The 25079-nt window shown below is 37.7% G+C and overlaps 3 protein-coding genes across 4 annotated transcripts; 1 reads left to right on the top strand and 2 right to left on the bottom strand.

Annotated features, from left to right (window-relative positions):
* Positions 1-2152: 2152 nt before the first annotated feature.
* Positions 2153-4504, bottom strand: LOC144635912 (phosphatidylinositol transfer protein alpha isoform-like). Its single transcript, XM_078495032.1, has one exon. The coding sequence runs from the start codon at positions 4425-4427 to the stop codon at positions 3567-3569; it is 861 nt and encodes a 286-aa protein (XP_078351158.1). The 5' UTR covers positions 4428-4504; the 3' UTR covers positions 2153-3566.
* A 4135-nt stretch (positions 4505-8639) lies between these two features.
* Positions 8640-13534, top strand: LOC144635798 (cholesterol 7-desaturase nvd-like). 2 transcript variants are annotated; one of them, XR_013567420.1, is made up of 5 exons: positions 8640-9473; positions 10204-10449; positions 11274-11447; positions 11698-11958; positions 12182-13534. XR_013567420.1 is itself a non-coding variant. In XM_078494902.1 (4 exons), the coding sequence occupies exons 1-4, from the start codon at positions 8679-8681 to the stop codon at positions 11857-11859; spliced, it is 1377 nt and encodes a 458-aa protein (XP_078351028.1). In that variant the 5' UTR covers positions 8640-8678; the 3' UTR covers positions 11860-13534. The 2 variants fall into 2 exon arrangements, 1 of the variants encoding a protein (XP_078351028.1); XM_078494902.1 differs by having other exon boundaries at positions 11698-13534.
* Positions 13535-15522: 1988 nt separating this feature from the next.
* LOC144635848 (mechanosensory protein 2-like) lies at positions 15523-24347 on the bottom strand. The gene is made up of 8 exons (XM_078494974.1): positions 24213-24347; positions 21781-21881; positions 21374-21446; positions 20569-20651; positions 20233-20436; positions 17923-17978; positions 17187-17265; positions 15523-17052 (listed from the first exon to the last, which is right to left on the bottom strand). The coding sequence occupies exons 1-8, from the start codon at positions 24223-24225 to the stop codon at positions 16858-16860; spliced, it is 804 nt and encodes a 267-aa protein (XP_078351100.1). The 5' UTR covers positions 24226-24347; the 3' UTR covers positions 15523-16857.
* Between the last annotated feature and the right edge of the window lie 732 nt (positions 24348-25079).

The raw sequence follows: 25079 nt of genomic DNA, 5'->3' as shown, positions 1-25079 counted from the left end.
CATCTGTTAAAAGTCTTTTTTTTTACTTGTGCCTTTCTCCCCACTACTTAGGTTTAATTAACCAGAAGCCATTTTTTCAGTGTTTTGTTGGCTAGCCTGACCAACTACTGGACAAGGGGCACAAATGGTCTAGCAATGAGACTTCTTTTTTTGGTTCAGAGCCTGGTCACTCTATTTTGAACTTCAGTTCTTTATGTGTTGTTCTGGAAAATATCAATACCTCTCCCAGTGAAGATACCTTGGTTTACAGTAAAGTTGTGATATATTGCAAATGCAATCCATACCAACCCCGATTTAGGGGTGGTGAATGGTCCTTCAAAAAGGGTGAGTCTCGCAGAAATTTAGCCAAATTTCAGGGGTCACATCGTCTCCAATTTTTCTTTGTTGCCTTCTCGGAGTCTCGATTTCTTTTGCAAGGCTAAAAAGGTCTCAGGCTCGCAGAAAAGATATCATCTTACAGTCTCACAAAGTCTTGCATTTACCATTCAACACCCTTTAATTTTGAGTGGTTTCCAACTGTTTTGCAGTCAGAATGTGGCTAAAATGAGTTTTCAAGGTAATTTTGCCAAGTTAAATGTTATAACTGTGATACTTTGCTGCCAAGTAAGGAATCTGTAGCGTGTATACAATATATTAGCAGAGTCGGTAGGTAGGTAAAAACTTTGCCTTCACCGACCTCATTCCCAGGGTCTTTCTCTCCCTGCCCCCCAGAGCGAGAGACCCTGGATGAGGTTGTGCCTTCACTTGGTTACAAAATTATCACAGGATTGTTATCTGGATGCATAAGTCATTTGTCTGTTTACAAAATAAGATAGCCATCGTTTGTTCTCAATTAACATTCTGATTGGTCAACTTTCTAAATTTGGCTTTTTAGAACCCATCCCCCTCCCATGCAATTCCCAATGACTTCACTGCATCGTGGAGCACCTGGAAACCATCGAATACTTGTCCACTGGTACTCGGGATTTCAAGTGGTCGGGATGATCGAAGGATTTTTCTGGGTTTGAAATTTTCAATTCCACGTTTTTTTTGGGTAGGAATATTTGGCAAGTTTTTATTTTATTTTATAAGTAGGGATGTTTTTGGGTATTTAAAACAATCTGAACATTCATGGTAGTGCATTGGCTGCGTAATTTTGCGAATAAAGTACAAAAAAACGTGTTTTGCTGTTAATTTTTGAGGGGTCAATTTTTTATCTAGGGATTTTTTTGGGTTATGTTGGAAGCCCTAGGAATTTTTTGGGGTCTTGATTTTTGACCCCATTCGATCATCCCCATCACTTGAAGTCCTGAGTACCCCCCTGGGGGTTACGGACCTGCTGCAACTGGGATAAACTCTGGCCTAATAGGCTCCAATGCGATCTTTTTTTTACCACACTCATTTAGGAGCAGTAGTACCTTGTATATATGCAATAATTCCTTAATTGCATCCTAAATTCACCTTTTTGATGATTATTTTTTGTTCTACACTGGAAGTCAGTCTATCTTTATTTTCCAAAAAGGAAGTTATTGGTCAATTTAAACCAAATTTACAAAAAAAGTTCAATTTACCTCACTGCATAAAGAAAAAATGCCATTTAATGTGCACACTAATCACACATGAAATTATCTGCTGAAAAGATGTGCAGTGCAGTACAAAGGGACCTAACATGCTTTGTTTGGACAGTGATGGGTTTACCACCAGCTCAGCGGCTACAAAGTTTACAGTAAAATGTTGTTGTTGTACGTAACTCATTATCATAACACCACTAAACTTTGAAAGGCTTAGGTTAGTCTCAAACCACCATCTTAGCCCACAACATTGCATATTCAAAATTTAGTTGTTTTCCCAAGCCACAAGTAATACATTATTGTACATGTACATAACACTTGATTATTCTCACAACAAAATATATCGCTGTAGATGTGAAGCTCTAACCATACCCATGTACATAGATTACGTACATAAAATTTATTGAAGTGTTAAGGTTTTTGGCTCATGGAACTCACTGGGGACACTTTTACATCAATTGAAAATGGAAACTATGTAACCACATACCCTGGTGATGGTTGTATAATAAAACATGTTTTGTTTTGTGGAAATGTTTCATTATTTACAAAGTTGGAACATCTTCAAAAAAAAGCTTTATCACAGAACAAGACAAACTACCTGATTAATCAACAACCATTTTATTTAGTTGTTTATATCCAATAAGTGCCACAAATTTCTCAGCGTGAAAAATAGAATTACACAGCTCAATTTAGCAAACAACTGATTTCATACATGTTATATATCCTACTTTATTAGCTAATCTACCAAATTAACCAAAATATTATTGTACAGCCCATAAAATCCTTCAATACACAAAATGTTTCCTATTTCAGTCTGTATACAGGATGCATGAAGAGGGATTCATCAATATATAACAAATTCCATTGTGGGCCTACCTAGAACAGACCATTATACATTATGCAGAATGCCTTACAGTGCTATGTTATGGTTTAATTAAATAGAATTCATACCATAGAGCACAGTACAAGATAAAAAGACAGAAGTACATACATATAATGGTCCGTCCTGGATCTTTTTAAAAATCAACAAAATTGTATTGACAATGTGATATTACAAGTTATCAAAATTCTTGACTACATAAGTATATGATAAACTGATATACAAAGATGTGGCACACATCAATGCTTCTTCACATTATAATAAGCTCAAAGTCCAGTAACCTGTACCGTCTTGTTACTTAATTATTGTTACATCAAGACGGGGCTGTGCAATCTTAGGTTCTTTAATAAGCAATCAAAAATAGGCAGCTAAGTTTCAATAGAGAAAACTGAATAAAGGGTTACGGAGAGAAGTTTCCCTTCCCCTTTTAATAGTTGTGCATGAAAGCCCTGATAAAAATTATAACTTGGATAATATGCAGCATACCTGAGTTTCTAATTAGAACTTATTCAAACAAATCTTTTCATTTATTAGCCCTTTGAAAAAGCTTGCTTTGAAAACCCAAGAGGCTTAAATATAATTTTCAAAAATCAGTAACTAATGGACTATACTGAAAGGAGATTCTGCTTCAAATGTTAGGGATTGGTATTATCATATAACAACAAGATTTTCAACAAGTGCCACATAATTTTTATGTCCAGCAAGATTTAACAGCTACTTCAAGGGTTAGAATCAGTTTAAGCTGTACCATGACAACTCTGTACCAAGTAACAATTGAAATGTCTCTGAAAACTTGCTGGTAAACCTCTAAATAAAATTAAAGTAGTGCCAGTTATAACTAAGTATAATTGCCATGCCTTAAAAAGTTTGTCATGAGAAGGTAGTGCAATCAGTGTATTGGCAAAATTAAGTGCTTAACTAAAAATTTAATCCAAAATTTTATGGACCCAATAGGAGGGCCCAATGATTGAAGTCCTAATAACCATTCTCATCAACTAGCTATTGTCTATAAACCAAAATTCACTTATCTTTTTGTTATACATTGCCTTGTGATAACTTGAATTCACGAATTTCTACAGAAAACTTTCCAATTGTACCCTATTGTTATAAGCTCAACATGTTACCCTTCACTCTGATTATTTCTCCTTCATTCCCTTTACTTCTCCTTCGTGTCGATTCTTATCCAGATCTTCTTTGGTTCTATCTTCAAGCTCTCGTATATCTGCCATGGTCATGCCGAACCATTTGTCCAACCAACAAAACAATTGACGGTGAAAGTTGGTTAGAAGTCGCCTCACGGCACGGAAGATCACACTCTCCACTTTCGTTTGTAGACCCCACCATTTAAACGTTACACGATATAACTTGTAGCAGGTCATCTTTGGATAATTCTCGTTTTTCTTCCAGTTACCTTTAACGAGAGGACCTCGACCTGTTTTCTCTGAGTGGAATGTTGTTGGGTCTTCATCTTCTTTGTAGTCGCTAGCAGAAACAACATCATTATCAGCTATATCTATATCAACGATTTCTCTCTTCTCCAGTTCTTTACCTTCCAGTTCGTGAACATTTTCTTCGCCTTCACCTTCCTTGTGCCAAGTGTCGATAAGGATGAAGAAGCCATCCTTCATGTAATCTGGGTTTGAATACTCCGTCCTACAGAACGGATAAGCATTCCACGCCTTTTCGTGAATTTCCAAGGAACCTTTTGGGGCCAACACACGAACATACCCTGGCACCTTTGAAGCTAGATGGAAAATTTTATGGGTGTACTGTCCGTTGCCATGCTGCCGTACGTGTAAAGGTACACCCTTATCCGTGCTGGTGTAAGGCTCGTTTGCCAATACTTCAATTCCTTCTCCACCACCGGTCTCGTTTTTGCTTGCTTCTGCAACAGCGTACAACTGAGCTATTTGATATTCCTCGACGGAAACAGGCAAAGGTATTCTGTATTCCGTGATTCTACTCACTTTGACCTTATTGTCGTTTTCTTCTGCCATCAGTATTTAATCTAAGACGATCCAAAAAGATCCTAAAGGGAAGGAAAGTTGAAAATCGATTGCCGGCGCCTGGCATGTGCTTCGATCTGCGTGACGTAATATATACCACAAGGCCTTGCGAAACTGACGTCCCCACCCCGAAGCAAAAAATAAGAAAACTGGAAGAAACCATGCTGCCTGCTTGGTCTGCTTGTAAAGTACAAAAAAATTCCCGCGAGAAAGAACCTAACAATTAAGAACCTGTAAGACCCCCTTTTTATAAGAACCTATTTAGCCTAATACTTGAAAACAGGTTCTTATTTTCTAAAATATTTGATTAAAATGTTTACTTTTGGGAAAATACGATATAAAGTCGACATTCTGGATCCTCTTTGGAGATACCTAACCTGAGGCCCTGTTAGGGGGGTTCAGTTATCCCTTATCCCTTTAATTCGGAGTACAGTTATCCCTTATCCCTAAAAGTATCAACAGCGTTATCCCTAAAAGTATATCTGTCGGAGTTTTCACCGTACAGAAAAGTGAAATCTTGCATAAATGTTTCATTATATACAATAAATATCTTATTTATGTTTACCTTTAAGAATAACTATTATACCTTTGATAAAAAGAAGTGGACAGGCCTGCACGACTCTCGCGCACATGAATTATCTATTTTCATAGTTTTGATCTTGCAAGTATATCTTTAAGAGGCCTTCCCCTTTTGTATGATATAAGGAGAGGTAATTTGAATATTTTCTTGAGCAATGGTTGTTGTTTTATCAAATGCCAGTTTTTCATGAGTATTTGCTTCAAGTTTGGTACTGCTAGGTGGTATTGCGTTACAAAAGCCAAATATTTTTTATTTGTTTTAAGGCACTGCTTTCAAAATTAACTCCCGCAAGAGTTCTTTGGACTCTATAGGCTCTCTCAGGAGCCCATTACTAATGGGCTCCTGGCTCTCTGGGTAACCTCTCTCGATATGATTTGATTGGAAGTGCTCGCATACTGTTTGAATTTCCTCTTCTTGTGAAATATAAGTATGCAAGCTGGTTACGTCCATTGATACCATAATTGCATTTTCTGGAATTTTAGTCCTCTCAATGAAATTTTTGAAGTCGGTTGTATCTTTGAGATAGGACTTTCGTTGTTGTGTTATCGGCTGGAGTAGTTTGTCAACAAATGCTGACAGTCTCTCTGTTGGACCTGAAACTCCCGAAATTATAGGTCTCCCGACCGGAGTCGGTTTGTGGCTTTTCGTAAGGGTATAAAATACTGGAATTTGAGGCGGATTTGGTGTTTGACAAAGCCATTTTTAGTCATATCGTCCATGTGGTGTTCATTGTTAAGTACTGTAATTAATTGTTGTACTTTACGGTATTACTACTTTACGGTAGGTTTCTCCATCACTCTATTTGTAAATGCATGCCGTAACTTCATGCAGTTCTTTAACAAATGCCATGATGATAAGAATAAAAAGCGCACGTGGTACCAGACACAGCATGTCGTCACTCACCCCAGGCCATCCGGGACACTGAAAGCGGTGCTCTTGGTGCAAAGTGTTGCTTGAACTGACTCATTACGACCGATAACCGATGAAGGGTGTAAAAAATGTCAGCAAAAGTGTAAAAAGCACAAGTCGAGGGTGATAAAAACAGAGCCTGGACGTCACAGACCTTGTTTTCAATCATCCCTTAAACTAATCCTGTTATCCCTTATCCCTAAACTATTTTTCCCGTTATCCCTTATCCCTAAAATTATTTTTCCTGTTATCCCTTATCCCAAAAACCCCTAACAGGGCCTCTAACCTGATTGCAACTGGACAAGGCATTACATGTATATAATGTTATGTTTTGAATGATTAGTGCTTCATTTTTACTAGCCTGCGAGCAGGCTCTCTATTCGGGGACAGCGTGGGCCGACAGCGTGTCGGATTCGGCGCTCGAGGAGTTCAATTCACGTTGCCCCGAATAGAGAGCCTGCTCGCAGGCTACATTTCTACATAAACGCTTATGTAGTATGCAAATTCTATACAAGAAATACGCGGAATACCACTAAAAATTTTATAAGCAACAATGTGAATTTTTTTTTAGAAAATAAGAACCCATTAAAAACCTTAAAAATATCCTAAGTTTGTGTTAATTAATTACCCTTGATGTAAGAACCTGTTAAGGGTAGCATGGAAAAAAAGGTTCTTTATAATACTCTCTGTCCTTTACTGTATCGATACTGTACTTCGAAAAAAACATGAAAAAATTCAAAAAGTAAAGTAAACTGATAAGTGGCAAATGACTGCGAATGAAAATGCTGCTGCGCTAGCATACAACGAGTCAACGACATAATAGAAAAAAAAAAGCATAAACCAAAATGCAACGGATTTCCGGAAATACGTCTGCGTTCGCAAGCTACTTGGCTGTCAGATGTGCTCACATTCAATGACCGGCAACTTTACAATGCTCACAGCGCGTGTTTATTGAGCAATAGGCAAAAATTGAAATATCCTGCCGATGTCGCGAAAAAGAACAGAAAGGAAAGTGCAGGTAGACAGTACTAGACAAGCTACCCTCCAAACATACTTCAAACAGGCCTGAAGGTCTTAGGTCTTAGGGCCAACTAAGGAAAAGTCGCAGTCTTTTTAGATCTTTGCAGCCACAGTTCCCAAAAATTTCAGTATTGCACAGTACAGGGGCGGATCCAGGATTTCAAAAGGGGGAGGGGGGTGGATGGCAGACCATTAGGGCCTAACCCTAACCCTAACCCTAACCCTAAGTAGCGGCAGACGGCGAAACGTGGCGTAACAACAACCAGACATGAGCGAGAGCTAATTTTTCTTGATTTATTTATTTTCTATTTCAAATAAAGTGACATTTCGAATTTTTTTTACTGAAAAATGGGGGGTGGATATCCACCCTATCCACCCCCCCTGTATCCGCCCCTGCAGTAAAGCACAGAGGTTCTTGGTTTTTAGCCCGGGGGGAGGGGGTACTCCCTATAATGGCCTATACGGGGAGGCTCCGCCCGAAAGGGGTACCTTTTTCAGGCTTCAGGTATACAAAAGGGTAGGGATTTCACGAGTTTAGGTATATGAAAGGGTATGGAAATCTGTCATTTAGGTTTTTAAAAGGGCCTTTTATTAAAATATTTCGAACAGACGCAATTTATGCCTGAAATTTTTTAAATAATTTAGCGCTACATGAAAATGACAAGAAAAAGTCCTGTTTTAAGTCCACGCCACGTCTTTTAGGTATATGAAAGGGGTACCTTTTTTCAGTTAAAGGTATACGAAAGGGGTCACAATTTCTGTCAAAATGGTATATAAAAGGGTAAGGGGTTAGAACTCGGGGCGGAGCCTCCCCGTATAAAATTTTTTTGAGTACCCCCCCGGGGTTTTTAGAGTCGCCGGCGCAAGAAATGTTTAGTTTAGCAATCGTTTCTGTGCCCTTGCTCACATAGACCTCTTCGTATCCAGGCACCGCCGTCGATGCAATTAGTACAGGATCGGTCTAATCGGCTCATGTATAGATTAATGCAAGCCTAAAAGCGCAGCTCCCCATTTATTTAATTTTCACTGGAGCTGTTTTCATTCTGGTGATTGTTTGTAGTGGTTTATAGGCAATCAATCAATCAACAACTTTGTTAATGTGTCAGTACAATTCTAGCCGAGAGTGAAAACACTCTCTACTATAAATAGGGGACACATGAAATAAATAAAAAATAGAATATTAAAAAGACTAGGCGCCGCTCGATGTCGTGGTTTGTGAGAGTTTTTGGTTCGAATCCCACCGTGGTCAACATTTTGAGGTTCCCAGGCTAAGCTCAGAAAGAAATTCCTGGGTTATTTTCTGGGGTTTAAAATTTATTTAAAGACGAGCTTGTCAGCACGTGCTGCGTGGCTCGCAATTGCTCAAAAAAGCTTCGTCCCAGCGGCACACCCCCACACCGCAAAAATATAGAGAGCCCCCCCCCCCCCCCTACGATTACAGGAGAGGCCCGAGGACAGGCCAGTTTTATAGTTTATACCCAATACTACTCAAGGATACTACTAGTTTTATCAGGATGGTTTATATATAAATTTGTTTTTCGCGGGATGACGGGAAAACGACGAGAAATCCGGCTGGTTATTTATTCTACACACACACACACAAGTGATAATTATTTTAGCGGATTATTTATGTATGTATTCAAATTCGGCTTAGCCAATCAGATAGCTTCATTTGTGCCGCGCTGAACAAGTGTAGTTCATCTAGCTATAGGTACGCTTACACCTTGCGAAATATGCGCACAACAATGGCGTCCTCTAAACTGCTTTGCTTTTCTCTTTTCTTAGCCGTCGTTGCAGCTGCCTCTCCAATGCTTCTAAAATTACACGACTTTTCGCACTCAGTCTGGGGAAAAGCTTTCCCAGTGTTTGCGACCACAATGCACAACTCAAGCTCCTGGGTGCTGCTGGCATGTTCTCTGCTATTTAGTTACATAATGTTGAAACTTTGGAAGTTATTCTTCACGCCCTTAGCAATGCAACGAAAACTACACGAGATCGGTTATATGTCGGAAGGAAGTCGATCACTAAAAGACGTAGCTAACGAATTTCGAAAGCGGAGGAAGTGTGGTGAAATTCCACCTGTGTACCCTAACGGATGGTTCCACGTACTCGATTCGCGTGAGCTTGCTGTGGGCGATGTTAAATATATTTTCGTTTTAGGAGAGCACCTTGCGGTGTTTAGAGGAACTGATGGAGTAGTGTATATTGTGAACGCGTATTGCCCGCATCTGGGAGCTAATTTAGGGATCGGAGGCCAAGTTGTGGATAACTGTCTGCAATGTCCATTCCACGGCTGGGTATTCCGCGGAGAAGACGGAAAATGCGTTGAAATTCCCTACAGTGAAAAAATTCCCGATTTTGCACAAACCAAGGCTTGGCCGTGTACAGAAAAGAATGGTACTATTTACATTTGGTATCACGCTGAAGGAATCGAACCCACTTGGACTCCAGATGATATTGAGGAAATCGAGAATGGGACTTGGACTTATCGAGGCTATACACAACACTCAATAAATGCACACATTGAGGTAACCAGCTTGTGTTTTTATGTTCAGACTGTGTTGTTTCTGTGCTTGATTTTACTAAAATAGCAGCCTTCATAGCAAAGATTTCGATTCCTTTACCAACACCGAAGTTAATTTATTTTGTTGAGATCAGACCTGTTTGTTTATAGGTCGGATCACATCAGGTGATGATACTTTCCGCATACCACTGGCATTTTGTTTCGTTTCGGTTTGTTAAACGCGCGTGTTAATTCTCATGTACACGTGTGCAACGGTCTGTGTAACGCTGTATTGTCGTGACTGAATATATTGTCATGATATGAAGTATGCCCTTTTTCAGTTTTGAATTTTTGAACGAGATCGCAAGCGGGCAGGGAGGAAAAAAAGATCAAGAAAACAATCGAGCTTACTTCAATCGCGTCAACCGTTTTTCGTTTGGTAACAAATATTGTTATGGTAACTGTGCTTGTTATGTTTATGCTATTGTTATTGAAAACAGTAGTTGCCTTGTTACGTGAAAACAATCCTGCAAACCAATGAACCATTTCTGAATATAAACTTTGCATTTGGCATCCTCTTCCCCAGGGAAATCGCGTTTCTGCTAACTTGGTCAGCGGTTTCATCACAGATGAAATGACTGACAGTAAAAGCTTTGTTGATAACAAGTTTAGTTGGCTACAGTGGGGTTTGTCATGTTGTGAAGTGTGTTTTTCGTTTTTTAACTTTACTGGTATTTTTATTTCAACCAATGAAGGAGATTCCAGAAAATGGATCAGACATAAACCATCTTGATCACCTGCATGGTTCGCCGCTCATCTCTGGTAGTGATCTGAGGTATACGTTCTCCACGTGGTGGCAGTTTGCAAAGCACAAGTGGTTTGCAGAGTGGAAACCCCTGGAGGATGATGAAAAACATGTTGGATGCTTGAAGTTGAAGCATGTGTTAACATTCTTTGGATATGCTATACCATTCTCAGACTTCCATGTAACAGCTAGGCAGGTTTGTATATTTAAGCTCATGTTTTTTCTTATTCATTTATGTATCAGTCAAATCGAAGGTTCTACATCCCCCCTGGCCATTTGAGGCCTTTGCCTTCCTCGGGGGGGGGAAGGAAATTTGATAATCAAAGCCTTCCCGGGGTGGGGAATTTTGATCCGACCACATAGGGGGTGGGGAATTTGAACGCAGACTTGATTTCTGGTTATATGTGTCCCAGTAAACGCACGTGGGTTTATCTTTTATTTATTGGTTATCTTCCATGTATTACTATAGAATAGAGGAAAAAACTGTGTGGTCTATTTATAAAGCCGGTATGCAGACAGGATTTTACAAGCATAAGAAGCTAGCTACACAGATAAAACAGTTACCTGTTTAATTATTAATTTTTCTCAGGGGTGGGGACATTTGATCACTGAAAATGGACTTGTAGTGGGGCATTTGAACGTCTTTTTGGCAGAGGCAGGAATTTGAACGTGAATTTTTCAAAAATTCAAATGCCTGGGGGGTTGCCCGGGGGGAGATGTGGAACCTTCAATTTGACTGATACATTAGTCGAAAGTGAATGTTCTGTTCTGTTGCCATTAACTCATGACATATTTGCCAGTTGATGAAGTCGCATACTGCTGATGTTTGTTATAGCGCACAGTCCAGCCAGGCTATGGGTCAACTTGTTTTATTGACAGTTTGCCTACATAAGAAATAAGCTTATATTCCGCCAACTTTTATTTGTTTGCTTTATATTGGCATTTGGAATTAATATTAAAATAATATTGTTTTTAAAATTATTCCCTTTTATATGATGCGGTTTTGTTGAACTTTTTTAGACTGGGCCAGGGCTTGTATTTATGAAATGGCATTCTATCTTTGGTGATGGCATCTTTCTTCATACACTGACTCCAAAAGAACCACTTTTACAAACCATGCGTCATTCACTTTATGCTTCCTGGACTGTCCCTACAATTGTTGCCAAACTTTTCCTATATGCAGAAGCTCTTCAGGTATGTTCAGTAATCTGCTAAATGTATGTGCCTCAGATCAATACCTCACATTCACCCCATAAGTCATCCCAAGTCAAACCCTAAGCAAGAGTTCAATTAAGGAAGCTTACTTTTAAAAATGGGGTCCTTAAATAAAGTCATCAAGATATGCTTATACCTACCCTGCTTGTATGGGCAGTAAAATCTAAATCAAAACTTATAAACATTTGCACATGTTTGAAGCAGATTAATTATTTTGTTTTGTTTATAGGTTGAACGTGATATAATGATATGGAACCACAAGACTTACGTGTCAAGACCATTGTTGGTAAAGGAGGATCAGTTAATTAAGAAGCATCGACGATGGTACTCTCAGTTCTTTTCTGAGAATAGTCCACGCTTATCAATGAAAAGAGAAACCTTAGATTGGTGATGTCATTAAAGCATGTAAGATAAATTATGTTCCCTTGTTGATCCTCAACCTACCATACTTATCTGCCAATTAGCCAAGACCTTAAACTAAGCAAGTACAGTAGTGGCTACAACCCTCCTAGTCAATTATTTTCCTTAGTGGCCATTTGGCCACCGACAACTCAAGTTTGGTCGCCAGTGAAAAATTTTAGTCGCTAAATTAAGCTCACGCTGTCAATCCTTCTTCTCAATTTTAGTCGTCAGGCTGGCGACTTTGGTTTCAATTAACTCGCCAGCTCCAAAATTTTAGTCGCCATGGCGACTAAAATGGTCTTAACTTGGAGGGTTGGGCTAGATGTTCACCAAAAAATAGAAAACATTATAATTTTTAGCTTTGGGACACAGGTGATAAAATCGTCTAACAGTGTTTTTTTAGTTAAACTTTCACCTATGTGAGATCATGGGTTATTCCAGTCAGAAATGCAAAAAATGGGGGTCACTGAATTTGTTGTTGAGAAAAGATGTCCAAAAACCACTCTTATTATAATTTCTCTTAATTACCGGTAACATGATTGAAGTTTGTAAGGTCAATAACTTCTTGTTGTTTAATTTACATGTTTACACAGTAATGTTTACATTATTTAAAGACGTTCAGCTTTTTTAAGTTTTTCGTGTGATATTTAATTAATGTTGTTAATGTGAGACTCACTATTGTACAACTCCAGCTTTCAACATATGGGGTAGTATCAGTTATTCTGCTTATTATTATTGTATTTTAAATTTTAATATTTTTATTTTAAAGTGTGCGAATATTAAAAATGCCTAAGTACATTGAGTTTTATAAGGCTATGCAGGAAATTTTTAAAAACAAAAGAAGTGTATAAGAAGGAGGAGACACAGCAAAATGCTTCTTACACATCACAGTGACTAGTCGAACTCAAACTGACCAATCATAGTGCACCCAATTCCTTAGAATTAGGGTTAGTTCATATTTCATTCAACAGGTTTTAGATGTAGAGAATGATAACATTCTTTTCAATAGTGGAGACATTTTGCATGGCATGAGACATAAAAATCAAGCTTAAACTTATGGGTTGAAAAACTACTCACAGTTTTTGAATTATGATAATCATCAACTTTATTATAGTATTTCTTAGAATTGCAATTTCGATCTTATTTAAATATTTGAATTTCTTATTCAAGTACCGTAAAGTAAGGATGAAAAGCCTTTGGTAGGATTCTTTAATAAATATTACTGTACTGTATAATTAAGGCCTCTAGCTGGCCAAAAGTGGCCTACACATCGGGGACACTTAAAATTTAATGTCAAACAAAGTTACGTGTGCATACATATATATAAATACATTTAGCTATCAACAGATGCCTGTTTGACACTGCTTAATTAGCTATCTTTTTCCATGAGTTTGATTATAATGCACCTACAGTAGTTTTGTTGGCTCAATATTATTATTATTATCAGGAGATAAAATTTCGCAAAAGTTGTTATGTTATTTCCAAGGGCATAATTTATTGGTGTAGTTGGATTAAATAAATATTTGTAACTGGTTAATTAAATTATTATGCTGGTTATATAGGTTTTGAATAAGTTATTGCAAATAATATTTTTCATTGCGCGTGAAGTTATATTTTATCTTTGTACTACTAAGTACATTATTAATTAAAGCCAAGTCATTATATGGAAGTTGTCATTTACTTTCTTTAGCCAGTTCAAAGCAAAGAGTAAATAACCATGGTTGAACTTAATTCCTTTTTAGCAAATATGAAACTTGTGAAGTGCTTATCATAAGCATTTTGAGACTAAGAGTGTCACTTTAATGTTTACACAGTAGAGGCCCTGCCAGGGGGCGTGTCGCTTGTCTAAATTTAAAAATGTCCAGTGTCACTTTTTTATCAGTACACTTCACGTGTGTGTCGGTAGTAAAATTGAAGGAAAAGTGCTGATTGCAGGTTATAGCAAATCCGGTACTTCACTTCGCGGGCACTGCGTTGTGTTCTTGGGAAAAACACTTTTCTCTTACAGTGCCTCTCTCCACCCAGGTGTATAAATGGTTACCAGCGAATTTACTGCTGGGGGGTAACCTTGCGATGGACTAGCATCCCATCCAGGGGGGAGTATGTTACAGAAACCAGGGTAAGCTCTGGCTGTATGGGCCACTTGGCTCGGACACAGACTTTACCTTTTATATGCAAAAATACAAACTTCTATATTTTCTCAAAACCAATATGCAAAAATATACCAATAAAAACCCAGACCACAAATTAGTCCTCTTGTGTAGCCATGTAAATCGCTGTATACAGTCAACTCTCGCTTAAACAGACACCTTCCGTTCCAGCTTCAACTGTCCATCTTAGAGTTGTCCATCTTATAGGGAGTAAACTCACAGAGGGACGGGATGTACCAACACCAGGTATCCATCTCGGTGTCCATCTTATAGACCAAGGTGTCCATTAAGAGAGAGTTGACTGTATAGACAACCCACATAAATGCTGTCAAAACACAAAACTTGTGTATTTGTTCCCAAATCTTTTCCAAGCTTTTTTTACAACTGAATTTTTAATTCAGGAAGTATAGTGGCCAGCCTGGTCACTCACATGGTCCATCATCTGTAAACTTTTGTTTGCAACTCCGCTGACCAGCAGATTATAATAGTAGACAGAGTGAAGCAAGATGGCCGTATAAAGGCGGCCTTTTAAATTTAAAGGGGTTTGACAAGAAAAACAAGAAGCAAAGAAACAAAATGTGGCTGACAATTACGTGTAGAAAGTAAATTGACTGCCAAAAAAGCGGACATTGAGAGCTATTAATCGATCAATAACTTTCGTGTCTATCTGTAGAGCTAGCATTGTACACGAAGAACATTTAAAAACTAAATCGGGTTTCACATAAGCTTCATCAAAGATGGATCTATCTAGAAACCAGAGCGCTGGCTAAAATCGAGTCCGTGGCTGCTTGTTCGCAAGAAAATGATAAGCATTTCAAATGTAACACCACAAGTACATTTGTACCTGAATCAGTCTATATGTTCTGATATATTTATTTACAGCATTATTACTTTGCCGCTTACATGGAAATGCTTTTACACTGCAATGCATACCTACTGAGCGATAGATAATGAACAAACCATTTTAGTGCTACGGGGTAAAAAAGTAAAAAAAAAAACCCTCTGGGATTAGAACTCAAGACATCTTGCACCACTTCCCAACACCTTCTCGATTGAGCTAATCCAGCAGACTCAGTCAAAAGAGATCAGTATATCCTAATATCAAATATATAATAATTGTGGGGTCTACTAAACTACTTATTATCTAAAGGTCACACGTTTCCTCATTTCTGCTTTTTTAATTGCATCAAAGAAATGTTTGAATTCCCTGCTGCTCATATATATTTAAGGGGGGGGGGGGGGGGGGGGGAACCCCCCCCCTTATTTGTATGAAAAGCAAATCTAAAACTTGGTGGAAAAAAATTCAGTCGTGGCTCGAAGAGCTCTTTGATTTCATGTTTACAGCATGTTCACATTGGACTGATCTCAAGCCATTTTGGGAGACCAGTTGCTACGAGGAAATAGCTCACAACACATCTGGAAATCAAGCTTGATGTTCATGTAGTATAGTCCTTATAATACACATCCCACGCAGGTTATATTCAATCAAGACACACAATTCCTGAGAATGAATCAACTGTCTTACTTTAATGTACACACACTGTAATACTCTTATACATGTTAAATAACATAAGATTTGTGAGCTTTCCAACAAGCTTTTCAAGCTTACAGGGAATAACTACATCACCAGGAAAACACATTTAAGGTGCTTATAATTTCTTTTTAAAAAACATTTCCTTGGTATACCAACTTTTTAAACCTGGCTAAAACCTCATTTTGAATATTCTATGAATATAATCTTTCCAAATTGACACCTTCACACATTTTAAACATTAAAAGTGTTACAAAACTGATTATAAATTTATAAGTGCTCCACTACAATAGCCATTTTTATACCATGCCATAGAAAATACAGCCAATCAGGATACAGGAAAGCCGTTGTATATTCGACGGTATTCAACCCAACCTTCTCATCGTGCGCTGCGATCTTATTCTCGATGAAATTTAGTAAGCATATTTTCTATGGCATGGTATAAAATAGTTACACAACACTTTCTCGTGGTATACTATGGAAAGGCTCGTGTGTATACCGAGAAAATACAAGTGACTTGTGGGATATTCCATAATATACCACTCGAAAGCGTTGCATAACTAGTATATAATTATTAATGAGTGATTTGCATTAAAATGTTTTTATTGGATAGCTGTGTCACTCCATCCAAAAAGACATATGACCAAACCTCAGACAGAATGTGTGTCTTTTCATACTGTCTTCATGAGCCATATGTAAATATTATTATTACTTTGTACATGCATGTTGTACCATGCTACATGTAAACTTAAACTTACTGATGCACAAGCATTATTGGACAGCCTGAAAAGGTAATGCACTATTTTGTCAAATATGGCTTTAGTCGCTTATTGATAAGAACAAAATTTTATGTACACAAAACAAATGTACCAGATTAATTATGACACAGTGGAAAATTGAGATCTTAATGTGGGCCAATCCACAAAATATTATAAAGGCAAGAAGGGTCATGATAATGATAAGCATGCACTCATGCCCACTCTTGAAAACTTCTGCCATCATAAAATTAAATGGACTTGCTGCTATGCTTAATGATTGTTGCCAGGCTGTTGTGATAAAATTATGAAGACCTCATCATTCAAATGACACATCAACATGTCCTATCACATGTACACAACCTTGAGATCAGAAAGAGAAACTGCGCAAGCTATAAAGCATTCTGTTTAGAATCACACGAAAGAAACAGTAAATTTTAAATGTTTTTTGTTTGTTTGTTAGTAAGAAGCTCTTTCATCTAAAGAACACTAACTTCAGTCAGTGGTGACTCAGTAAAGCGTTCCTTAGTTGTTTCCTTTGGGCTGTCTAGTCATTTGTTTTCCGGCAAAAATCTACTGAGGAAATCAATGGGAAGAGGGAAGATGATGGTGGAATTCTTCTCAGCTGAGATGGATGTCAGTGTCTGCAGATATCGCAGCTGGAGAGCAGAGGGAGACTCGGAAATGATATCAGCAGCTTCCTTCAGTGCACGAGATGCATTCATCTCACCCTCAGCAGCAATAACCTGAAATTAAAACATTAAAATTACAGTTAGAATCAACAACAATAAGAAAATCAGATACTGCTATCGCTCTCTGTTCCAAAATGTTAACCAAATAGACAGTGTTTGGAGTGAACAGTGGTATATCGGAGACGTACCTTGGCACGTGCATCACGAGTAGCTTCAGCCTCAGCTGCCATGGCTCTCTGCAGCTGCTGAGGAAGACGCACATCCTTCCTACAAACCAAACCAGACAATAAAACTGTAAGAAGAGAAACTGACCTTGGGGCTTCCTGTTATTTAACCTTTCTATTACCAACAGTGGCTGATAGCCTGTTCAAAAACCTAGCAATCTTCTAGCTGGAGGCCAGTCAACTACCGGTAGTCTGGTTTTACTTTGATTTCAATAATATATGCTCTGGATTCATTACAATGTTATTACTTTTCTTCAATAAAATAATACAGAACTGTTATTTAATACTCTCAGTCAGGCATCAAGTGCAAGATGATGGTGAATTCTGGTCTCCAAGACTGGTCTGAGTACCCAGTCTTCATTTCAGAGTTGCTAATGATCGCTGTCACACTATGATGGTGGTATGCTGTTGAAACCAATATAATCTCCAGACCGATGGGCATCTAGGTGTAAATGCAGCCTTTATCTTACATTACTTCGTCATGGTATAAAATCTACCAAACTGTGCTAAGAAGCTACATGTTTAACTAAAACAAGTTTTTAAAACAATTATCACAGTTCTGAACAATCACTTGTTAACAATGCTTGGAAAAACTTCATGCACACTTTGACAGCCTTGCATTATGTGTACAGCCAATCAGATTGTGAGTTTGACAATAGTTATTCACTGGGTTGTGCAAAAACTTATTAGTGGTACTTACACTTCTACACGTTCCACTCTCACACCCCAGGGATCAGTTGCACTGTCCAGAGAAGTCTGCAAACAGCAACAACAACACCAAATTGAGGGAATTTTCAACTTATGTAGAAAATGTATTGAGAAAAATAATTCCCTTCAGGTGCCAGTCTTAAACACTTCAAAAGTATCCACAGTGCAAGGTTTTAACTATCTCCAGTCTGTCTCTCTTTGGTGTTCTGTGACTGGCAACTTCGGGAATACCTCAAAATTAATGACATCACATGTGTGTTGGATAGAGTACAGTACAACTGAATTGTATGCAAGTTACAAAATCAACTTGGATGACAAGTATTCACTACTCTTCAAGGTATTATTCTCATTTTAAGAACATTATTTTATAATGAAATTAAACGCTAAAATATTGTTAAAATTCATTTTAAAACTTTAAAAACTTTAAAAAAGTAGACGACGTTTCAGGCGCTACTCTACGCCATTATCAAGTCAAAAGAAGTGATAGTTGAAACAAGAATATATATAACGTGAAACAATAAAAATAGTTGTGTGTCCTATGGGCATAATACGTAAAGTAAAAACAATGGAAAAACTAAAAGTTCTAATTAAAAATAGAGAAGTGTCAAGTAAATAATTTGGCGCGGATAGAGTCACTCTGGGTGTTCAGGGAAGGATTAATGTCCCTGATGAACAGCATTTCGTATACGAGGCAGTCAAACTTGCTTCTGCATTTCTTTAACACTCTGAAAAGGTGATTAATCTTTGCTCCTTTGCTGCCATGTTGTGCCTCAAGGTGTCTATTATTTACATTTTGTCTACTATTTACAAATGTTCCTCTGAAGGAAACAATTGACATTCTTGTTGACAAAGCTTTTGAAGATGACTGGTTTAATAAGACGCATAGTACGCAACTCCAAAAGCATCAACTGACTGAGTTATTAGAAATCGCTACGTCCAATCAGCTGTTTCAATTCAACGGTGAGCTGTATGAGCAAACAGACGGTATAGCTATGGGCTCGCCACTTGGCCCACTACTAGCCAATGTTTTCATGTGCCATATAGAGAACCAACTGGAACAAAACAACATGATCCCGTCATTCTATCGAAGATACGTTGATGACACTCTGGTCAAAATGCCCAACACAGACGCGGCTATAGATTTCTTACAAGTACTTAACGGTGCCCATCCTAGTTTGTCTTTTACCATGGAACTTGAACATGAGGGCTCTATTCCATTTCTCGGCACACTAATCACGAGAAACGACAACACACTAAAAACGGAAGTCTACAGAAAACCAACTGACACGGGCCTTCTGCTCCATTTTCAAAGCCACGTTGATAACAGATACAAAAAAGGCCTGGTAAACACAATGGTTGATCGGGCGCACCGTTTATCCTCCACCGAAGAAGCCTTCACAAAAGAGTGCAACAAGTTACGCACCATGTTTTCAAAACTACACTACCCGAACGCATTAGTCGATTCTACAATACGCAAGTTCAGGCAAGAAACTAATACAGAACCGCACGCCGCAACCCCATCAGAGCCATCTGTCTACATTTCATTGCCTTTTAAAGATCAACGATCAGCTAATCGCGTCCGCAAAGAAATTCATTCTCTGGGATCCAAGATCAACATCGATGTCAAACCCGTCTTTACCAGCAGAAAGCTGTCACAGATTTTGTGCGTAAAGGAAAACAAGCCCCCGATCGTAAACACACAATGCGTTGTTTACTTGTTTAAATGTGATTTGTGCGATGCAAATTATGTCGGGTTTACTGCCCGACACCTACATCAACGCATTAGGGAGCACCGTTATTCTGCGATCGGTAGACACCTTGAGGCACAACATGGCAGCAAAGGAGCAAAGATTAATCACCTTTTCAGAGTGTTAAAGAAATGCAGAAGCAAGTTTGACTGCCTCGTATACGAAATGCTGTTCATCAGGGACATTAATCCTTCCCTGAACACCCAGAGTGACTCTATCCGCGCCAAATTATTTACTTGACACTTCTCTATTTTTAATTAGAACTTTTAGTTTTTCCATTGTTTTTACTTTACGTATTATGCCCATAGGACACACAACTATTTTTATTGTTTCACGTTATATATATTCTTGTTTCAACTATCACTTCTTTTGACTTGATAATGGCGTAGAGTAGCGCCGAAACGTCGTCTACTTTTTTAAAGTTTTTAAAGTTTTAAAATGAATTTTAACAATATTTTAGCGTTTAATTTCATTATAAAATCGTTTTCAAAATCTCTGCTGTTTAAGAACATTAACACAAATAACAATAATCATTATTCAAAACAGCTTCAAACCTGCATAGCATGGCTGATTTCTTCACGGTCTGCCAAAATTTCACTCAGGTTTTTGGTGCCCAGAAAATTACGCAATGTTGTCTGTGCCAGCAGGCGAGTTGACTGTTCAACCTTTTCCACATTAGTCACTGACATGGTAGGGTCACTGATTCTGAAGTAAACAACTGCATCCACCGCCACAGTTACACTATCTTTGGTCAGAATCTGAAGAGATAAAGACAGCCAGCAGTTTGTTATTTTGGCTGAGCTGACACCACAAAATGCTTACTATAAATACTATAAATACATACAAGTCAACCTTGTCTACATACAAGTCACAAACAGAAACAAGGGTACCTCCTGGGGTGGAACATCAAATGACACTGTCCTTAGATCAACATTCTTATAGGAGTCAATACAAGGTAAGATGAAGAACAATCCTGAAAAAAGACATGCCAAAAATGCTGTTAATTGCACAGATCAGGTTCAATATATAGTGATAAAATTAATAACCCAAAGATTTCACCCACATGAAACAGAGGATGGACAGAAAAGATGTTGAGGAGAACTGGAGCACAGTTTTCAACTCATGAAGCATTTAGATTGCTTATAAAGGTAGGAGAGTTGAAAGTGCAGCTAGCAATTTGATGGTCAACCCATCAGAGATTTTAAACAATTTAATACAAATACAGTGTACTTGTAAGTATCTCTGGAATGGCTTTTTGTTATTATTTAGATATCACAAACAAGAATACAGTCGAAGCTCTCTTAATGGACACTCTCGTTAGCTGACAGCTCTACGCTCCCGTAAGCGGACACCCCAAAGAAAATTCTATTAACAACCTCTGTATCTTGTTTTTATCAATGAACTTTACATCGCCGTTCATCATAATGATTTTACAGTAATTACCGTACTATATTTCAGTGCTTGTTTTGTCGTCATCCACGTTTGTCCGGTTATTGTTAGCTGGGCAAGCTCTCGTAAGCGGCCATCTATCCTTTCACCTCTAGTGGCCCACTTACGAGAACCATTCCCTTAAGCGGCAAGCTCTGGTTACGGACACTTTTTTCGCATCCCAAGGGTGTCCGCTTATGAGAGCTTCCACAGTATAAAAAGGATATGATAAAAAAATTCAAAATAGCAAACTTTAAATACATGTACCTGGTCCTTTGGCTCCTCCAGGCAGCAAGCGACCAAGGCGGAAAATAACTGCTCTCTCATATTCTTGTACTATCTAAATAAAGAGGTTCAATCAAACAAGATATCCAATAAGTTAACAAATCATCATTTAGGTAAGATAAAATCACAATCACATCTTTATTGCAAAAGTCTATGTGACAAACGTGATGATATAATATGAACCCTGAACCCTGCCCCTCTCTCGCTTTGGGGGGGGGGGTGGGTAGGAGAGAAACTGACCCTGGGAATGAGGTCGCATTCTTTCTACATGCATGTACTTGATATATTACTCTACTGCAGCAATGTCTTGCAAAAAATGTTGAGAAATAAGTAACAAAAACTAACAGAACAGCCACATATTTCATAATAATATACCAGAAGTCAGTTACCTTCAAACAAAAGCACAAGGAGATGGGCAGAGTACAAACAAACATGATGATTGACAAAACTGTCAACACATAGTCACAAATACCACGGGATTCTGAATCACCTACAAAAAAAACACAAAAACAAAAGGTTAAATTCCTTGCAAACAAACAAAATTCAACAGTGTCAACATGCAAAATGAACCACCAACCTTTTCAATGTCTGAATAAATTTACATTGTATTCCTGATTTTTTCGAATCTCAAAGGGAAATGAAAATTGTTTCAAGAAATGGGGGCGTGGGGGGTACAATTGAAGTGTCTGACCATCCGAAGGGAAACAACTTTTGGTTCGACTTCAAGCTCGATGACAGACCCAGGCTGGCCCAGTTAGGCAGGCTGGTTATCAGTTTGGTACTACATGAGCTGAGCTACAGTTAACACCCGCATATAAGAACCTAGTGATTTCAGAACCTACAGGCTGAAATTGGGCATTTTAATACCCAAATATATAAGAACCTAGTGGTTTAAGAACCTACAGGCTGAAATTGGGCATTTTAATACCCAAATATATAAGAACCTTTTTAGGCTGGCAAAGAACAATAGGTTCTTATACAAAAAAACCACTCTTTTTTGTAGCAAAAATACTGGATTTTTTTTTTTTTTTTTTTTTTTAATTTTTTTTAATTTTATTTTTTTAATTTTTTTAAAAAATACTGGATTTTAATTGATAGAAATTGTGAAATTTCTGAGAAACACCATGAAAATTATTTGTTCAATTGAAAATCTTTTAAATACAGACTATAGAATACTGTATAAAATAATTATACTGGTGTAGCCTTGGGACTTGAATCTGTAGCCTGGTAGCCTATGATACTGAATTTATTATTGTTTAAAAAATAAGGCTTGGCATTTTTGCGGTTTAAAATACAAATGTTCAACCATTAGTACTACAGTAGCTCTCTGAATGGTATCACTATGACAACTCCTACAAATAAGAACCTACTAAAAACCTAATCAGCCTGAGTTCGGAAAAACTACCCCAAAATATAAATACCCATTCAGCCTGAACCCAAAAATTCTAGGTTCTTATACGTGGGTGTTAACTGTAGTGGTGTTTAGTTAAGTTCACCCGGCGTATCCAATCGAACAAAATCGAACCAAAAATTAATCGAACCCAATCGAACGCCAATCGTTCGATTGGGTTCAGTAATCGAACAAAATTGAACATCGATTTTGCTGTGAGTTCAATTTTGGAACCAATTAAACGCAATCGAACACAATCGAACCTAATCTGATTCAATTTTGTTTGGAATCCGTCTCTTTATAAGTGAATCACACAGGACTAATCAGCGGTGCACCGCACAAAATGTTTGCAATATAAACAAACAGGAGTTCGGTAATGGAACGTTTGATTGAGTACGATTGTCAACTGTAGGGTAATGAAATGTTCGATTTTGTTCAATTGTCGACTGTACGGTAATTGAACGTTCGATTTTGTTCGCTTGACCAAAATTTATTGTGAGTTCGATTACCGAACCCAATCGAACGATTGGCGTTCGATTGGATATGTCGGAAGTTCACAAACTCGTGATATATTACATTAAATATATACAGACCCCAATAAATCACTTCTGAAAACAGAGTTAAGCTTATATTTTTCTTTAGATCGCCAAAAACTACAAATGTATACAGTATTTATGTAAGGATGCATCACTGCCCACAAACGTCAAGAAATAAAATTTTGAGTAAGGACAGATAAATTCTGTTCCTAGACCCTAACGAACGTGCTAGCTGTGCTTAGTACTAACAACATCGTTCAAAGCTAAAAACAAATTCAGTAAACAACATAACAGATATCGAACTGACATAATTCATTATACAACGATGGTTTTAATACATTGTAAATTCTTCGTATGTAAGAAGCAATTTAAGCTTTCATATGCAACATTCGTTACTTAGCATGGAAAGGGCACAGTTTTTATCCAACTGTCAAGCAGAAACCTCCGTTAAGTCCTTAGTTGCTACATCAGCGCCACAAAGAAGAGGAAGGCGGCTCCAAAACGCACGTCGCACGAATCGATTAGCAGGAAGGGGTAAAACCCTATTATAGTAAGCTAAAATTTTTAAAAATTACTTTATTTTTATCTATTTCTCACGTTATTGTAAATTTTAATATACATATTTTTTATTTTGTTAGGTTTTAGATTTAGATTTATTATTAATTGTTATATAGAATTTAATGTAGGTCCACATCAGCTTTTAGCTGCCTGTATTTTAGACCTAAGTTACTTATTAAATAAAGTATGTATGTATGTATGTATGTATGTAACCTTCAACCAAAATTTGTTTTGAACACTAGCCATCAAAACTGAAATTTTCTTTCTAATTTTACTTTCACAGCACTAAAAAATTTCTACAGTACTGAACTGCAGAAAAAAAGACATAATATCTTACCTTCAGAAGCCATTTTTCAGAGTTCGTAGCGTGATAAAAAGGGAAGATGTCAAACGACAAATCTACACACACTCTCAAACACTCTTATACGCAGCTACGTCACGTGATATGTACTCCTCCCGCTAAACAACCAATCACATTCGTCTAATGCTCTAAATATTCATAACCATTTCCATTATTATTCAAACCTGGAATTATATATTTTTCTCAGTTTTGTTTTTGTTTTGTTTCTTGAAGTGGAGGGGGGCGGAGACCTGCTGAGAAGAATATGATTGGGTTTCTACTTTAAGATTATTACAAGTTCAATATTATCTGTTTATTAGAGGAGCCATGGAGACCGTGATCACCCGAACACGCACGCTGCTCCAATAATAAGTGAGCACAAAGGTTGCTTATAGTAAAGGTGAAAAAAAATCGAGCTGTTGATCTCGTTCGCGACACGCGTGTCAGCGGCTAAGAAACGGCTCATGTTTATTGTCGCATTTTTGGCTTGTGCTCTCAGGCGTCGTAGCGCTATTCAGTTTTCGCCACCAAAATATTTACGTTTGATCCTATTAAACATTGGTGAATTTGTTTTGTGGAAATGTTTCCTTTTCTTTTCTTTTCAGCACGGATAGCGTTTTTTTTGAGCAGCGGATAAACATTGAGAGAAAAATACGCCCGAGCACTTCGTGTTTTTCCTCGAATCAAAAAGATGAAACAAAAAACAAAAGGTTAAACAAAAACGCGAAACAAAAACGTGCTGTGGATGTGGTGTTTAAAACTAAAACACAACACAACGTAGTAATTTTTTATAATGATTTAAGCGTAACTACATTAAGTTTATAGCTGCTATCAGTAATGTCACAATCTCACTTAATTTGTCTT

The sequence above is a fragment of the Oculina patagonica genome, chromosome 1 (assembly GCF_052425735.1).
Source record: "Oculina patagonica isolate OP01 chromosome 1, crgOcupat, whole genome shotgun sequence".
Classification (NCBI taxonomy): Eukaryota; Metazoa; Cnidaria; class Anthozoa; order Scleractinia; family Oculinidae; genus Oculina; species Oculina patagonica.
This window is presented reverse-complemented; position numbering and strand designations above follow the sequence as displayed.

Excerpts from the sequence above, each read along its gene's own strand:
- LOC144635798 (XM_078494902.1), top strand. The coding sequence starts at position 8,679 with ATGCGCACAACAATGGCGTCCTCTAAACTGCTTTGCTTTTCTCTTTTC. Across the intron at positions 9,474-10,203 it reads CAATAAATGCACACATTGAG|GAGATTCCAGAAAATGGATC; the intron begins GTAACCAGCTTG and ends CAACCAATGAAG. Across the intron at positions 10,450-11,273 it reads TCCATGTAACAGCTAGGCAG|ACTGGGCCAGGGCTTGTATT; the intron begins GTTTGTATATTT and ends GAACTTTTTTAG.
- LOC144635912 (XM_078495032.1), bottom strand. The coding sequence starts at position 4,427 with ATGGCAGAAGAAAACGACAATAAGGTCAAAGTGAGTAGAATCACGGAA.
- LOC144635848 (XM_078494974.1), bottom strand. Across the intron at positions 21,447-21,780 it reads CCTTGTGCTTTTGTTTGAAG|ATAGTACAAGAATATGAGAG; the intron begins GTAACTGACTTC and ends CTCTTTATTTAG. Across the intron at positions 20,437-20,568 it reads TTGATGTTCCACCCCAGGAG|ATTCTGACCAAAGATAGTGT; the intron begins GTACCCTTGTTT and ends TTATCTCTTCAG.